General features: G+C 32.7%; 1 protein-coding gene across 1 annotated transcript; it reads right to left on the reverse strand.

Annotated features, from left to right (window-relative positions):
- Positions 1–4550: 4550 nt before the first annotated feature.
- Positions 4551–19204, reverse strand: LOC133198445 (fibrinogen beta chain-like). The gene is made up of 6 exons (XM_061334538.1): positions 18913–19204; positions 13452–13582; positions 13198–13294; positions 10969–11136; positions 10556–10720; positions 4551–4792 (listed from the first exon to the last, which is right to left on the reverse strand). Exons 1-6 carry the CDS (start codon positions 19202–19204, stop codon positions 4551–4553), a joined length of 1095 nt encoding a protein of 364 aa, XP_061190522.1.
- Between the last annotated feature and the right edge of the window lie 148 nt (positions 19205–19352).

The following is a 19352-nucleotide window of genomic DNA, read 5'->3' on the forward strand; positions in this document are numbered from 1 at the left end:
TTTTAGGCTTACTGCAGGAAAAAATACTTCGTATAAAATTCTGCAGTTTATAAAAGTTGCTGTATGTTCTCTTTTCTTTTCGACCAAAAAAATTAAAACTACCAATTTCATAAATTGATATTATCTCTTTACATGTTAAAACTCTATTAAATGCTGTTATATATACATATTGTACTTCGGATGCTTTGTTTCCATTTCTGCCGAGGATTAAAGAAGCAAATCTGCAGATTCTACTGATTCAAGCAGAGCATTTTGTTTGTGGAAACTAGCTTTTCAATCATTATGTATAATGATTACACAAAATGCTGTATTCAGAAAAAAAAACAATGAAATGTACAGATATATTTCTTAGCTTAATAAAATCGGAGCATTTTTAATGCACCACTTTCACCTGATGTATTGGAAAAATAACATATTCATTAATCAACACTTTCCCCTTAAATGTAAGTTCATCACTAAATACAAATCGACCTTTGGATTAATTTGTTGTCTTCATACTTTCAGTGGCGAATATGCACATTTTCCTGAAAAATTTATCAGCACAAATTACATTTAATCTTTCAATTAAAAATACGAGGGTTGTCCGGTAAAATCGTGGACAAGTTGTGTAAAGTAAAAAGCAATCATCATAGCGTTCTAAAATTTTCACTAATTTTTAGTACATTTTTCATCAATATACATAGCAAATTTCAAATAGATATATGCTCAAATAAACAAAATATGAGACTTTATGTTATGTGTACGGAGTAAGATTATAACGGCAAAGTGTCTAAAGCAGCGTCACGTTTCCTATTTGCTAAAAAATGTTGGATAAGCCCTTATTAAATTCGGGGATTTCACTGATGCACATACCTGAGTATCCCTCTATTTCTCCATAAACAGTCGAGGAACCAATCCCGCACACACTTTGGACCTTCTGAAGATTTATTATAGTTAAGTTATTGACAGTACTCTCACCGATTTTCCCTATTGACAGAAACTATTTGTCCGTATGTTTTGTTCTACCCGGGGACCCGATCAAAAAGCTTCCGAAAATAGAAAACTACCATTTCACTTGTATACTAAAGATATAGTGATATTTTTATTTTGTTTTATTCTGTATTCTTTTTAAGTTTCTGGGGCGTCATTAGTACATCTAAATCAAACTGAACTGCTCTCTGGTGCGCCGTAACGTCATCAGACGTCGCCTTTTTTCGTGTGTTGCGTTTACCACTTTCCCATTTCAAATACTCGGCAAACTGCCAAAAATTAAGCAAATGCCTTAAAATTTTAAAAAAAGACGAAATAATAGATAGTGAATTAAAGATAGGGTTTATTTTTCCCCAACCTTATTTATTTAATACATTTTTTTTCAAATTATTCTTATGTATTCGCTAATGAATCCCTGTTTTTTTTATCGTGCGCCGTAGGACCTTACCCTGAGCACATGCAAGTACAATAAAATCTTTATTCTCTCTCTCTCTCTCTCTCTCTCTCTCTCTCTCTATATATATATATATATATATATATATATATATATATATATATATATATATATATACGAGGGCTGTTCGAAAATTTACATATACGTTTGACAAACACTAAAAATTAATAATAGCAAGAAATATTTCAAAAAAATTTTTATTTCTTCTTTCCAATGGTATATTACTGTGTCAGTGGTAAGGAATCCCCGGCGCAGTCACTAAATCAGATACTGAAATTATTTAACACCAACGTAACAAATCCCAGTGGACCCATAGTAAGAGCGAAAAAAAACAAAATATATATATAATTTTTCAATTTAATTTTGGCTTCATTTTGTGCTAGTTTGTTAGATTTTCGGTCAACTATACGGAGATCATCAAAATAATTTTAAGCGCGGTATAGCAATCTAGTAACGACGACACAACGGATTTTGACGTCAAAGGGGAGCAGCAAGCATACAAATTTGTGCAGCGGTATTGAGAACTCTTGTCGAGACTAAACGATCTGCTAAAACAATAACAATGCAATAAAACATGTCTAAGGGTTTATTTTTTCATTGGTATATTTTTTCTTACCAATAACTCAACCAGAGTAACGGACGACCATCAATTATTACGGACTAAATACCGTTGACCCGCGTTGCATAACTCGGTAATGCATGATACTAAGTCAACCTGTATATGACACTTCGTGTATATTTTACACTGCATGAGGTAGCAACGGCATAAATTTTATTTTAATTTTTTTATAGAATCGTTATAGAATCGTTTAAGAATCATAAGAGACAGTTTAAATTTAGGAATGTTATATGTTATGACAGAGAAGTAGATTGAACGCTTCCCGATCATTTCACAATGAGAAAATATCGGCTGACGTGACGTAAAAATGACGTAGCGATGCTGCTCCAGGTCAATAGATATCTGCTTATTTATAATTTTACCGGGACTTATTTTAATTATCCTATAATTTAGAAATTTTGCATAGTTGTTTTATTTGTTCTTTATAAAATGTTGACGAAATATATATGTATATATATATATATATATATATATATATATATATATATATATATATATATATATATATATATATATATATATATATATATATATATATATATATATATATATATATATATATAATTAAGATGCAATAAAAAATTATAAACATTTGCTGAAAATTTCATCGGCAACTATCATTTATGTAATAATTCACCTGCATATGGTCTTAATGTCAGTTTATCCAGATGTTACAGATACGGAAGAGCATGCTTTAAGGTAAGGATTGCGACTCCCTCCAATTTTTTTTATTTTTAAATGTACATATGTCATACAGCATTTTGTTTGGGAAGAATAGCTTCATCATTTAACATGATTTTAAAAGACATTGCCCGTCTCGTTTTTTGTGTAAAAGACGCCAAATTTGATGTATTTGACGTTTTACATGTTTAATTATATTCATTGAAAAAATTGATCTATTTTATACATTATCATAATAAAGTAACTTAAAATGGCATGAATTATATTTTATGCTTAATTAATCTTAATTTTTTATTTCTGTTATTTAAAATGTAAAAAAAAAAAAAATGGGTAAAAAAGAGGGTTTTTTTTTCAATTTTCCATAAAAAAGTGAAACCGTTGCCATGGCAACAAACAATTAAAATCACCACTATCTATATCTACCGATTCCACGAAAATCCAAGAAATTGTTAACTGGGTTATTTTCATTTCAATGAACTAAAAAAAATATGTATGTCCCGAGTACTGTTTCCATGGAAACAAAGGCTTTATAAGGGGATTTGTACATAAAAATCAGAAAATTTTTCTGCATTTTAAAGTGAACATTGATACGATTTTGAGAAAGTGTACTCGTCAAACTAAATTTTATATGAAATTGTTTTTTGGCAAAAAGTTGACCACAACAACTCTCCCTCTATGTTACTAAATAATCAGTTCATGGAAAGACTCTTGGTATACATGTCCTACTTAAAGCACGGTCTTTACAATGTTATTGATGAAATAGTCAATGGAATTATGTTTCAACACCTTTTAGAAATACATGTATTTTTAACATGCTTGAGGTGTATACATGTACATGTATTTGTTCATCATGGTTTAATTCTTAATATGCTGCTGTTGGAAAACAAGTTTAAGTAAACCAATAAAAGCTTTCTGACCTCATGTTGATATAATCATTCAAAAGATTTCAACTACATGTATTAATTTCTAGGCACCCTTACCTAATGTCTTTACTCATCTATAACTGGTGAGGCTTTACATGCTATCATTTGAGTGAAATGTTGCACTCATTGTATCCAGGTAGCTGCTATCTTAACGGCAGTACTATATATCTACATGTCAATCATTTTATTAGTTTGTTCGTTTGTTTGTTTAATACTTTTTCACTCATAGTGAGACGCCACCACTTGCTAGTGGAGGGCTGCAAATTTAGACTGTACTCGACACTTATGGCCTTTGATCAGCGAGGGATGTTTTCTGTGTCAGCAAATACTGCGATAGGGGACTTCGGATTATATGGTCTATACCGGTTTCGAAGTCCCACAGTGGGATTTCAACCCGCAATGCAAGGATCAACTCCTTCAACCGTGATTCTAGAGCAACCGCTCTAACCACTGCACCATGAGGGCGACTTTGATCAGTCCCAGATTCTGAATAAATGCAGCTGTATGTAAGAAAACAATAACACTGGATTTTGAGTTACAAATTCATATTTTAATGAGTTTACAGTGCAAATACGTCCAATATCAGTCAAATTGTAAAATTCTGCAAAGTTATTACACCGTCTTGAATATTGGACAAGAACAGGAAAAAAAGATAACAATGCCATAATGACACAGATATTTATTCTGTCCATTATCTATGGATATATTTTGCTACAATTTACATGAAATTTTACAAACACTTTTTGAATGCTACATAGAAACTTGTTAAGCAGACATATGCCACGTTCAATTAATACATCTGATGCATACATTTATTTTAGTGAATACAAGTTCAAAGATGGAGAAGCAATGTACTCTAATCATCTCAAGACGCTTATTTTTTTTTTAATATAAGGAAAACAGCTTACAGATACAATGTTGTTGTGGAATCATTGTTTCCATGGATAACATTTATTGGGTAACCAGTCTCCTCCAAATCCTGGGTCACTGGTATTGGCACATCTGGTTCCATACCTTTGCTCGATCCAACCAACTTTCTTGAAATGGGCTGGAATATAACGGTCTTTACTATAACAGATGGTTCAGATCTTCTAAGCAAGAACTGAAGTACTTTTTCTGATTCTTTTCCAATTAATGATCCATAATCTGAAATTGTGTGTTCATTTTCAATTAATAAAAGGAATAAAAAAAGGATGAAATGAATGAATTTCCAACCTACTCACTTTATAACTAATAATGGTACAACTATTATAAAAAATAAATGTATACATTTCTACAGATTGAATTAGATGAATGCAATTATATAAGCTTGATGAGTGAATTTTCTAAACACACCCAAAGATTATTCATAAATAGTCAGGCATAATTTGGATCTTTTTATTTAAAAAAATTAAATACTAATAAAAATTGAACTTTAATCAGAGAAAGTATTCCCATGCCCTCATTAAAACCATTCAATCTAAATTAAAACAATCCACATGGCCGTAGGAACCGGTGGGGGCTGGGGGGTTTACCCCTGCCCCCAATAATTTTGCCGGTGGGGGATGGGGTGTGTAGACCCGCCCCCAGTAATTTGCCGATACATTGTATATAGAATACTCTAGAAAACATAGCTACTATATGCTTGTGCCCTCTCAATAATAACGTCCGATGACATTTTTTTTTGGCTTGTCAAGGAATTTTAATACTATTGGTAGTTCCCCCCCAACTGAAAATGTTTGGGTTTCGTTGTGCCCCCCCCCCTCCCCACACCCGCAAGCTGAAATTGCTTCGTACGGGCCTGATCCAAATTATACTAATGTGTCACTTGGTGAGGAAAAAATAAATACAAGCTGTAGTTTAGAAAAGCTCACCTGTATTATGTCATATAAATTCCAACCTGTGTTTTGAATAAAAGATTTAGAGCATTTGTTTACTGCATTCAAGACTGATATTTTTTTTAATGGATTTGGGCTCCACACTTTTTTTTTCTATGAGAACTAATTCTCAGTGGAAAATAATGTGTGAATCAATAATTCAAACAATTTCATAAAAAAAAAAATGATGAAAATGCATTCCCGGTTCTATTAAAAAATTGAGAGAGAGATTTAAAAAAAAGTTGCATGACAACTTTTTCTGCAGTGCGGGATTTTAGTCACATGCACCTAATCCGAGATTGGCTGCACATGTCACAATATAAACAGATAAAAGCAGGGTTTACAGTCAGAGGAATCTCGGATTAACATGCACCCTGATCTGTTCATTCCTTACTGTTTATGTCCGTTTAGGTCATTGACAACTTTCCGTAATTCGGAGTTGTAATACGCGATTATGAAGTACGAATACTAAAAAAAATTAACAATTAAATAACTACCTGTCTAATGCAACTATATAAAACTGTCAAATGCTCCGTGACTTGTCTTCCCTGTTCGGAGTGCATACTGCAGCTGTACTGCATACACCATGCAGAGTGTAACAGGATGCGCCCACATCTATTCTTTCTTTCATTCGTGATGTCATTTAACATGTTTAAGTGAAGCGGTGAAGTGCATGATTTACAATACTTCTGATTCTTTGCTCCTACTGACTTGAATAACCGTGCAACTTGCGCAGTTCCGTACTGAAAATAAACTTACTAGTCCTTTTTTATTGCGTCATCAATCGTGCATCACGCTAAACGTCTTACATTTGTCTGCTAAATTCTTCTGAGATTCCTGCACTTTAAATTGTTATACGATTCTCTACTGGAAATGTCCTTTGTTCCCATCATGTTCATGTCATGGTGTTTGACAGTCGAAATTCATTAGCGATTGAATGCTTAGTATCGCTGGTTTAAATTTCGTCGGTTTCAAACACTTATTCATGATTCATGAGAGTTGTCTCCCTATAATCGCAAACCTTACCTTAAATACGAGCAATGTGTAAACAAGGACAAGCTACTGACAAATAAACTGATGTTTCAAAAACTCAATATCCCCGTTTCAAATAAGACTTTGACAAATTTTACGTTCATTACGCAGTGACTGCAAAATCATTGTGGACAAAATACAAGAACGATCACATGATAGGAATGATTAATCCCGACACTGACTTTCCTGCAGGATCGCATACGATTAAAACCGATTCACTCACAATTACTAACGCCGCGAGAATGACCTCTCACGTTACGCAAACGGACAGACATGCTTCACGAACAATTCTTCGCGATCACTTTGTCAATATTAACGTTGCAGCCACTTTAATTACTTTTTATATAACATTTTATTAAGCCATATTTCCTCTGACATGTTGAATACAATTTAGTAGATCATTGGGTTTTTTTTTTATTTGACTTCTTCAACGTGATCCATACATGTTGATCACGGCGGATGTGACCTGTCGAAAAGGGATGTTTACTACTCTAGGAAACCTGATCTCACCTTGATTTCGTGTTTTACCCTGTTAACGATTCGTTTTAAATATTGCATCTTTAAAATTCATAACTGTTCGTTATTGAAACCTATATATTTCAAAACTAAAAGTATTCCAAAAAAAAGTGGAACCAAGAAGAAGCACACTTAAAGTCAAAAACACCTTATTCCAATGATTCAAAGTAAAATAGAAATAAGTGATTAAGAAGAGATCGTTGATTAGAGCCTGTTTGTATAAAATTTTATAGTATTAGTCTCTTTATTGGCGTATACATTTCATGAAATGCATGGAGATAACGAACAGTATTCAAGCTCAAATGTCCATTAAACAATACAACTCTAAGAGCAGATCAAACACGGACCTCTAAAACATCAGAGGTGGGATCAGGTGCCATGGAGGAGTAAGTCTCCCCAGCTAAAAGATCACACCGGGTGCTCCTTGTCATGTTGGTAAATTACGGGAAAATCAGTCGACAATTCAGTGTGTAAATAACGGTCTACCAATAAGTATGAAAAACGCCAGTCAGCATTTGACTTAATGATAAATTGTATTTACTGACAAGGTCATTGTATCGGCCATAGAACCTACGAAATGACGACTTTAAAACGAGATTGCTGATTTTCTTGTTCCATCAACTTGTTTGTCAATAATGTACATCGTTTTAGAAATCGTTCGTACGTAGAACATGCTCTTGCATATCAAATCAACTGAAAAATATAAACCCCGTACGCAGGTGAAGGTATACTGCTGCATAAGTAAGGGAAGTTGACAATTGAAAAGTTAAAGTTATCACGTTTATCATAAAAGCTTGGTTGTTAGATTACAATAAACGTCTTTTTCTAGTAAAATATCTAAATATGTGTCAGACTTTGTGGTATCTTATATTTCAAGCTCTCCGGGATATATCGTATCCACATAAGAATAGAAATAGCCATTGTTAATTGACACTACTTTTTCGATATATCTAAATGTCGTATTAAAGACCACAGCAAGTTTTTTTTCTTCTATTCAGGTATAAGATTTTTAAATAATTCTGCTTCATATGAATATAACAATAGGTTTGCTAATAACGGGGCGCAATTCCAAAAACCACATAGATATTGTCAATCAGAAACTCAAGAATCTTTTTAAATCAACTTCAGAGTACTTGTGTGAACAATCAGAATGTTTTATAACAAAGGGATTTTGCAAATGACCAATGATAAGGTAAGTATATTTAAGAGTTCCATTTTTTATTGAAAAAGCAACTGTCAATGATATCAGAAAGCCTGAACTTTAATTTATCTTGGGGATTGAGTGTATATAAAATTGAAAAGTCGCACGTTTTTATGTTGTTGATTTTGGTAAAGTTTTTTGATTTCAAATTTTCCAAAAGTTCTTTGGAATTTTAAGAATCCAACCTGATTTACACCACTTCTTGAATATATTGTTGCACAGTATTCCTGAAGTTTATCTTTTTACTACTGTTAATATTTTAGTGAGAAGTTAACAAGGAGGCTTGGTAGAACATTTACTGGAACTCGCTATGTATCTTTCTTTGTAAGGATTTTTATGAAGTTTCGGAATCCAATATAGATTTTGTAATTCAATTTTATATCGGTTGTTGGGAATATTAAAAATATTTAAAACTGATATATGATTTTGAAGAATTTCTTCCTTAGAAAGGGAGCTATGGGTATAAGTTGGATTACCACTTGTTGAGTTAAATTCAAGTTCCTCTAAAAACAATTTAAATAATGAGTCTTACAAACAAAAAACAATGTTGTTACCTGCTTTGTCCTCACATACTGATCATGTAATCTATTTAATTTTTTTTTCACTTCTGTATTATTGAACACAGAAGGATAGTTGGTTTTCATTTTGCCTTCAATCACTTAATGCGAGATTTTTACAAACATCCGATACATTTAATCCATTCTGACGACGTGTCAAGGTCTTCTTTTTCATGTCTGGCCCTACGCCTGGCGTAAACGTCCACAGAATCCATAATATTTATCTAATTATGACGCCAGTTAAAAAATTGGGGTTCCCTAAATTTGGGTTCTTTTAAAATTAATTATTCAAGGTCCTCATTATTAGCTATATTTATGTCACCAGTAATAGGGTGTCTAGCAGGACTATAGTTGTAGGATAAAGAAAAACATGAACATAAAAGGAGGATAATGTTTCAGATATTCAATAGTCGAATTGTCGGATAGAACATTTTTTAATGTAATAAGAGCAATCTTCACTCCAATTTATTTTCCAATTTATTACAACACACAATGTGCAACTTTTACTAGGCACATTCAGTAACTGAAAACAAACAAAAAAAATATTGATTTAGGAAATAGTTCAACCAAAACACCACCTCAAAACATAATCGTTTACACGTTTTCTCACTATGCAGGTGAGTTAAGGCTAATTATAGGCATTTTCTATGCAGATAATCTAAATAAAATGCCTAAGGATTATATTTATTATACAGAGAAAGTTAAAACTTTTTATCTAATACATACATGGTACCCTCGACATGAGATAGCCAATACACATTATGACGTCATATTATGACACTATTGTTCTTTACTACGCAAGATTAAACTGGATATCAACAAATATGTTTCGGCGCAAAGGCATGCTCCATTTTCTTTAACTGAAACAAGGTATATTTAGAAGCAAAATCTTCCAAAGATTGCTGGTATTGCTGCAAAAATATCAACAGATCTGTTGTATAATTTTTATTTGTAAAGTTTTAAGTTGAATAAGGGTAAAAATGTACAGACCGGTATAAGTTTCCTCAAATTCCGATCAAATGAGAAAATGCCTAGGATTTGTGCAGTAGTTTTATTAATCTATGGATTTTTCTCCTTAGCATTTTACATTTTTTATGTAAAAATAAGTAATAGAGTAATCCCTTGCCACGAAGCTGTTTTGTTGATGAGTTTTATTACCTCCAGCAGGTAAGATCAGTTACATCATAGTATGACGTCATAATGTGTACTGGCTATAACATATCGTGTGTACTAAGTATGCATAAAGAAATAATCAACTTTTTCTCTGAATAATAAATATACCTCTTATGCGTTTTTATTAGCTCATTTGCATAGAAACGCCTATACCTAGCCTTAACTCACATGCGTAGATGTCAGGGTTTGTTTTTAAACAAAAAAGGATAAATAGAACCCTATGATCAAGATGAATTTGGAATTCTCTCTTTTATCAGAAATGTTTCATTTGATGGGTTTTCGTCAATCTGGGATTTCTACTTCATTAAATATCCATCTGTTGAAAATAAAGAAAAAGTCTGAAAGAATTAAATAATGTTTCAAAAAATAAAAGCAAACCTTTTATACGTCTTACATTTTTTTTCTTATAACTGTTTAAAACGTTCAATGAAATACCAAAAAGTAAATTCTGGTTATTAATATTTAATGATGTTTACCTAGTGACGTTTGATTAGCATCATGGTCTCCATCACCGATGTCCCACTCTCTACTGTAGGATACCAAGGCCAAGACCAGACTGTCGGGGACCACTGACCGTTAAGGAAGGCCTGGTGGCACCAGTTAAACCACCAACCTCCCCTATAGTAACTTTGTGCAGCACAGTTACCTCCAGTCATATACCTGTCGTTATCACTGTCCCTGGTGCTGAAGTACATCCCCGACAGTCTATAGCGGGAAGGAATGTTTAACATGCTGTCACCTGTAGAGAAAATATATCACAGAGATGACTGATTCATATCACATTAATCTTATTGTCAATGATTCTGAAGTGCTGCCCATAGAGACCAGGGCTTCTCATACTCCCCCCTGTAAAGAGGGATAATATAAATAAAATACAATGCAACAATACACTGCGCAATTTACATAGCATCTTTTCTAATATAAGTCCAAGACGTTTTAGACTTTTAAAGTATGATTAAAGAAATTTTTTTTCTACCTATCACGCACCTAAGGATCCCGTAGCAGGTCCTGCAAGAAAGAGTTGATATTTCTCTATTTCATCGGAAACCAAGAATCGATCGTACATTTCATACAGCCTTGTTCCATTCTGGAGAGTGATGGAGACATATAGAAACGAGTTGTTTTCTTTTGTTAACTGATGTATTACGTCATTTCCTGTATAAAGATTGAGTGTATTGAAATACAATCAGTTTTATAATTAATTCAAATATACCTTGATGAAATTTTTTATGAAATGTTTTACTTGTAATAGACATTTATGCTATACGTTTTAACTTTAAAAGATCATGTCACTGAGTGATTCTTTCTTCCTCTTGCTATCATTTTTTAATCAATTTACTTTACAGCTCAATTAAAAACAATAAGTGGATATCGTCGAGCACACATTTTCTAGTTTTAAATGAACAAAATGTGTTCCTGAAATAATGACGCCACCATGTGGCAGCTTATGCCGAAGGTTAACGTTTCTAGTCATACTCCAAACTAAAAGTCAAGAAATTAAAAAAATATTACCAAAGAAAGATCTCGTCACAATGAATACACCTGTGTAATATAGAATATCACATGCTGTTTTGATCTTGGCCCTGTTATCAGCCCGAGTGGTTGGTATCGGCCAAAGCCCGGAGGGCGCGGGCCGAGACCATCCAATGGCTGATACCAGGGAGGAGATCAAAACAGTGGTGTGATGTTGCTTATATCATATATTTAAAACCAAAAAAATAAAATAAAAAATGAAAATTAAATTTTGTTGGAAGAAATAAAATTTCAGTTATCTTCCTTCGTTTCGATGTTCATCAACTAGGACTGTAGGTACCTAAAGATGTTGCTTGACGAAGCTGCAGAGAAAGAATGTGTCTGATTTTGTCGTTAAAAAGATTGGTACAGGTGTTTTAAAATATTTATTTCCCATTAGTCCATTAGATTACAAAGGGTAAAAGTTCTAACCTTTAGATATCTCTACTTTCACTTTGGCTTGAACTGGGTTCAACGAATCATATATACAGGCCTAAGATTTATAGAAACCGTTTGTTTTGCTTAAAGTAGATATCAAACTTAAAATAAAATACACATATAGAGAAAATTTGATATTGTCTAACTATCAAAGCAAATTAATATCTATTTCTTTGTAAACATGATACAGTGTATGTTGATATATTCTCATTAATCATGAGTTACTTCTCATACCTCAAAAGTGCCATTATTTGGTGCACTTTTTATTTTAAAAAGTTTTCGAAATGTTTAAGCATGAATAATTTTTTTTTTTAAGATTCAGGTGTAATTTTAGTGTACAAAATATACTTATTTAACACTTAAATACAAATTTTATTCTTATTTCACACAAATTAAACAGAAATACATGTAGTGGATAAAATTATTATGGCCAAAGATAAAGATTGTCAAAAGAAGGTTTTACGTCAAGGTCAAAAGGTCAAAATTAGTTGCGCCCAAAGGAAGTTTTTTCACACGAAATACACTGTTGAATATTAAAAAGCCATAAAATCAACCATACAAAGGTTATGGTCATGGTTAAAGTTTTTCAAAAGTAAGTCAACTCTGAGGTCAAAGTCAAGGGGTAAAATTGTTTGTACTCAAGGAAAGCTCTTGTCAAAATAAATAAATCTGTGAAATATTAAAGCCCTGGCACTAACCATTAAAAGGTATGGTCAAGTTTTTCAAAAGTAGCTCAAAATCATAAGGTCAAGGTCAAAGTATCAAAAAAATTTTAGCCTTGTCTTTTCCCAAGAAATGCAGATGAGGAGTATGTAATCCCTTGCATTAACCGTTCAAAAGTTATAGCCAAAGTTAAAATTTGATAAAAATTTCCCAAAAGTGGGTCAAGCTCCAAGGTCAAGTGGTCAAAAATATTTGTCCCAGGAAAATGTCTTTTTCATAAGGAATACACCAGGTGAAATATGAAAGCCATAGCTCTAAACCAAACAAAAGTTACGGGCAAGGTTAATATTTTTGCGAAAATAACACAAACAGACAAACAGAAACAGACGGATGGACGAACAGAAAAAAAACTTTATGCCCCCGAATGTTCGATTACGGGGGCATAAAAGGTGGAAAAATAATGGGTATTGATCGATTTAAAAAATTCATTAAATAATATAATATCTTCTATATGTTTATATATTTTGAAGTGCTACAACAAAACGATTTATTAAAATTCCAAATCGGATGAAAGGTCCTATTTGAAAGAGTTTTTATACTTACCAACCCAGATATCCTGTTCCGGTGAACCAAAACCATTCTTATATTCCGACCAATTCCTGTCAAAACTCAAAGATCCATTGACACGTTTCTGAATTGCCTTTAAAGATGAGCATGCATACTTAATCAATCAGCATTGTTTATACTATGTGTATGATCAGTATGCAAGAAAGACATTTTTTATTCAGTCATATGAACACCAAAGACACTGAGTGCAAATTATACAATGTACCCTAATGTTGAAATATATTACATACCGTCCATCCTCCTTCCATAGTCTCCATGTCGCAGTAAACTATAAGAGGACTGGTCCCAAAGGGAGAAATTTCATACACCCCTGAATAAGTGTGACCATTTTCACGAATTTCTTTACAATCCATAGGGAAATCTGAAACAGAAAAAAATGCCAACTGACTTATAGGGATAAATTTCGTGCACACCTGATTTTGTTTAACCATTTTCACGAAATTTCTTACACTCTATAAGAATACCTGAAGGACAGAAAATAAATGTTTAACTCTAAAGTGCAGTTTCTTGCATATGGACAATTTTGTATGAAAGGATTAAAACCACTAATCCTTGTAATTAGGGGAATAATATTGGGAAAAGAGAAGATAACGAAGAGTGATAGATCTTAAAGAAATCTATGAAATATACAAATCTTTGAAGAGGGCACAAAACACGGACCCCCTGAAATGACAGAAGCAGGATCGTGCCTAGGAGGAGTAAGCATCCCCGGATGACCGGTCAGAGGTGCCGGGAGCCGTACGTATTGATCATGTAGACGGAAAACTATAAGTATGTCAAATTTGGTATTTAAAAAAAAAGACAAAAGTCTAATAATTCGTATGAAACACGTTAGCCAAAATACGACTCAGTGATAATATATTTTTGCTAACAAGTTTATTTTAACTACCTTAGAATTTACAGAATGCTGACTTTTTAACGAAGTTGCTTAAATCCCTGTAACATAAACATTTCTCTAAGTATTTAGCCTCGTTTCTAAAATTGATCGCACTCGGAGCATGCTCTTGAATTGTGAATAAGTTGGGAGACATAAACACCATATGCAAGTGATAACGGAATATTTCTACTTAAATAAGGAAAGTTGGCGATGGAAAAAACTGAGGTCATCTCGTTTGTCATACAATTTAGTTGTTAGTTGGCCTTTGTCGTCCAGAGTCAGTAAAACATCCTAATAAAAAAATAAAACCGTTGTGGTAAACACTGTGGTGTCTTTTATATCAAGATCACTGGGATATATCGAGTCGACTTTGAATGAAAGTAACTATTGATTAACTATTATTTGATAATATGTCGTCGACATACCTATATGTGGAGATGAAGGCTTAAAATGTGTTTTGTCTACTCAAATTGAGGTTTTCTAATACATTTTGCTTCTTGGAATATAACACACGTCGGCAAATACATGTAGGAGCGCAATTAGTGGATATAGGAATTTCAACTGTTAGTTCGAAAACCTGGTCTCCGAAGACTGCATAAATGTTGGCAATGGGAAACTCCAGCATCGTCCCAATATCATCTTCAGAGTACTTGTGTGTAGAATCAGAGTGATTCTAAATAAAGCAAAATATACTATAGTTAACTATAGTTAACTGTAGTTAACAATAGTATCAAAGTAAAAAACTTTGATCTGGAACTTTGATTTACTATAGTAAAAACTTTGGAACTTTGATAAACTATAGCGAAAACTTTCGAACTTTGATTTACTTTAGGGAAAACTTTGAAACTTTAATTTACTATCGTAAAAACTTTGAAACTTTGATTAGTAAAAACTTTAAACTTTGATTCCCTATAGTAAAACCCGTGGAATTATATATTTTATTATTAGATTTCTTGAAATTTGCGTCATTTAGAACCAAACTACGTGCTCCATCAACTTCAGTAAACATAAATGTAGATATTGCATTTAAATTAATTTGTAAATTTGAATTAAGATGTACAACAACCCTAAGCCCCACCCAACCTCACCTCCACCCCCCAAAAAAACAAATATTAAAATGCTTAAATAAATAGATAAACTATAGTAAAAACTTTGAAACTTTGATATTGTATAATTAAAAATATTGAAGCTTTAGTTAACTTTAGTGAAAACTTTGGAACTTTGGTTAACTATAGTAAAAAAAACTTTGGAACTTTGATTTACTATAGTAAAAACTTTGAAACTTTGATTAAATGTAGTTGTGTAGACGACTAATCACAATATATAAAATTTCAGACCTCCATTTTAGTGAAGAAGCAGTTGTTTATGTTATTAAAAAGCCTTGTTTTTAATTTATCGTTAGGAGTGGTTGTATTAAGTTTAGAAAAGTTGTTTTTTGATATTACGGACTTTTGATTGATGTGCCAATTTTTTCTAAAGAAAGAAATCCATTGTAATCCATTGTAATTGGGTTTTATACACAAGTACTCTGAAGTTGACATTAAATAGATGCTCGAGTTTCTTATTGACAATATATATCGCGGTTTTGGAGACCAAGTCTTTCAACAAGCTATTGGATTTCCGATGAGTACCAATTGCGCCCCCATTATTAGCAGACCTATTTTTGTATTCATATGAAGCAGAATTTGTTCAAAAATCTTTTATTGGAAATGAAGAAAACACTTGCTGTGGCCTTCAACTCGACATTTAGATATATCGACGACGTATTGTAAATTAACAATGGTTATTTCCATTCTTATGTCGACACGATATATCCCAGTGAGCTTGAGATAAAAGATGCCACAGAGTCTGACACATCTGTTTCATATTTGGATATTTTATTAGAAAAGGACGTTAATGGTAATCTAACAACAAAACTTTATGACAATCGTGATGACTTTAACTTTTCAATCGTCAACTTCCCTTACTTATGCAGCAATATACCTTCAACACCTGCACACGGGGTTTATATCTCTCAGTTGATTCGATACGCAAGAGCATGCTCTACGTATGAATAACTTCTGAAACAAGTAAATTATTGACAAAAAAGTTGATAAAACAAGAATATCAGCAGTCTCGTTTAAAGTCATCATTTCGCAAGTTCTATGGTCGATACAATGACCTTGCCAGCAAATACAATCTTTCATTAAGTCAAATGCCGAGTGATATTTTTCATACTAATTGTTAGGCCATTATTCACGCACTGACTTGTCGACGGATTTTTCCGTTATTTCCCGATCATGACAAGGAGCACATGGCTGGTGTGACCGGTCGGCAGGGGATGCTCGCTCCCCCATGGCACCTGATCCCACCTCTGATGTCTTAGAGGTCCGTGTTTAATCTACTCCTAATTTGTAATGTTTAATGGACTTTTTAGCTCGAATACTGTTCGTTATATACACATATCGCATTGCAAATGTGCATTGTGAAATCAAAATAAAACTATGTTACAGACTTTCTTCGATAATCTTCAATTTTCTGTTGATTTTATGACCACAGCATTGATGCCTGGATCATGTGATTTTACGTCCTAATGAGTAATTATTTTTTAACGAGTTTAAAAATATATATATTCAATTTCTTTTCTGTTTCAAGTTATTTACAAACAACAATTTTGCATTTTTCTAAATGCTATATTTTCTATACACTTAAAATTTGCGGTACCTTTACCTTTTGACATTTAGTACCTTATGTAAATATAGCCATTGTATCTTAACCTTAAGTTTTCCTTAAACAAAAAGTAAAGACTTATGAGGTCGAGTTTATTTCAAGTGCTCATGAATTTTCGCAGCTTTTTTTTTCATGCAGTTGTAGGTGCGACTTTACTCCTTTCCAAAATATTGTCCTAACCCTGATTATCTATAACGTCTATGGGTCTGAAAATGTGCTTTTAAGACAAAAATAAGGAAAAAAAAACTCCAACGACATCACGGTTTTGTAAGCAATGCATGACGATGAAGAATCACACATGATTCGTTGGTGTATTCAAGACGTCCATTTACATTTTAGTACGCAGTACAGTTAGGGTGCCAAATGGAAATATCGGCGAATTTTTTAGATAGAAAATACATTCTTTACAAGGATGGGTGTTTCTTTTTAGGACTTTATTATTATCGGACAAATGCAATGTGGTTGAAAACTACATGTTGAGAACGATTAGATTTCTTATTTAGACTTGTCACGTGATTTGGCACTCACGTGATTTTAGCAAATATACCTGAAGTATTGAGCTCATCTATAAATTCTAATATTGCAAAAGCATAACCAAGTTAAAAATCTAAGTTTAAGAACATATAATTATTTTCAACACTCTTTGTAGTTTGTAAAAAGTGCTGCGAACCTACATAGAATCTACTATCTAATTGCTAAAATTACATTTGTTAGACTGTATGTTGAATATTTTGCTGGTCAAGTACATTAGATTTAGATATAATTAATTCATTTGCATGATTTCAGCAGGTTCGCAGCACTTTTCAAATATCTTCATACTTCTTGAGTTTATGTGTAAAAGCTTATCATAATTCATTGAAGGTATGCCCTTGCAATATATCGATTTATTACGATCCTTCTATTAGCCTTCAATGAATCTGCATACAAATATACGACAGTGTCACTTGTCTAGGGAATGTACGGTAAGTATATGAATAAAATCATAAAATAGACATCACATCCATGTTAATGACCTCTTATATATCTACAATTTATATTCTGTTTAATTACAAAATACATTTTTCATTGTATAAATATAACTTGATCCGCCTCTCACTGCATACAAACTGCGTCAAATTTTACGATATGACGTCACATTGACAAGTGCATTGCGATTAGTGAATTGTTTATATATTGCTGTATGGGATTTAACCAACGACAATAATGCATGCACTAGTTAGTATTGATGCAGTTTAAAGCTATTCAACAGTTTAAAATAGCAAATCATTTCATTTTGTGGTAATTTGAAGAACTTATATTTATGTGTGATTTCATAATAAGCATTTCCCGTATAAATTAGGCCCCGCCTCCTTACTGCAGCCTTAACTGTGCTGCGTAAATACTGTTGACAGAACATCAAAAGAAACATTGTTATGTTTGACCAAAATAATTAATCTGCGCCGATTATATATATACAACAATATGGTAAATTTAGAGGCATTAAGCATTGAAGAAACAACAAAACCAAAACTTTGTAGTAAACCAACCCAGATGGTCTTTTTTTAAAAATTCAATATTTGGTTATTTTTACAATATTATTTATATGTTTGACTGAAAAGGAACTCGCTAGGGCAGAGAAAAATATAGGAAAAATATGATAATTTGGCGTTTTTCCAACAAATTCTCATAGGGTCCTATAGTAGATTTTGAGAATTTTTGAGAGGACCCCCTAAGAAATGGAGATGGAAAACATTCGATTATTTAATCTGAAAACAATGAATAAAATAGAAAAATTCATTCAAGAAAAGTTATCAAAATATATGGGGTAGAAAATATTAGACTCGGCCTTGTTTAGGAAATATTAAAGCACAAAAAATGATTTTACAGAATATATCATTCTTTATGAACACAGAAAAAAAAGATATTAAAATATTTACTTATACATACATTTATACATACATTTTTGAAGTTTTTCTGGAAATAAATATTGATAAATCACTTCAATATATATGCTAAAAGTACTATCAATAGTGATGTTCACTTTAACGTGCCTGTGACTGTGTGCAGGACTTTGTATGAGTGTGTTCTTGGAGAGAGAGAGAGAGAGAGAGAGAGGTTATGCATACAACGAGAATAATATCTCCATCTGGCCTCGTCAGATATTCCGGAAGCGGAATTGAAGATCTTCTTGTGGACACGACATTTCTTCAGCTTAGAATTGTACCCATAGAAGTCACAGTCATTCTGACACATAGCAGAACACTCACACAACAAGTAAGTACTGTATTCTCCTAAAAGTTCGTCATTTGACTTCTTATTATCGAATTCCGGTTTGGCAGTATAGTTCTTCGAAACATAGGTAGCTTGGGACAGCCTGAAAATGACAACAACAAAATAGATAACACGGAGACTAGTCATGTTGCTAGGTATGTTTAACAATAACGACTACTTTCCTGTACGATTTTGAAAATTGATCTGGTTTAAATAACAGAGCCTTTATGTTTCAAGAAAGGTGATTGGCTAGCCAATTACGTTTTCTGTATTTTCCACTTGCTTTAATATCAAT

Source organism: Saccostrea echinata, unplaced genomic scaffold, assembly GCF_033153115.1.
Source record: "Saccostrea echinata isolate AGI-Se365-2 ecotype Australia unplaced genomic scaffold, CSIRO_AGI_Sech_v1 ptg000033l, whole genome shotgun sequence".
Lineage (NCBI taxonomy): Eukaryota > Metazoa > Mollusca > Bivalvia > Ostreida > Ostreidae > Saccostrea > Saccostrea echinata.

Coding starts and splice junctions, on each gene's coding strand:
- LOC133198445 (XM_061334538.1), bottom strand. CDS start 19,204: ATGACTAGTCTCCGTGTTATCTATTTTGTTGTTGTCATTTTCAGGCTG. Junction 13,583..18,912: donor ATGGAGATATTATTCTCGTT/GTATGCATAACC, acceptor TTTCTGTTTCAG/ATTTCCCTATGGATTGTAAA. Junction 4,793..10,555: donor CCACCAGGCCTTCCTTAACG/GTCAGTGGTCCC, acceptor ACACAATTTCAG/ATTATGGATCATTAATTGGA.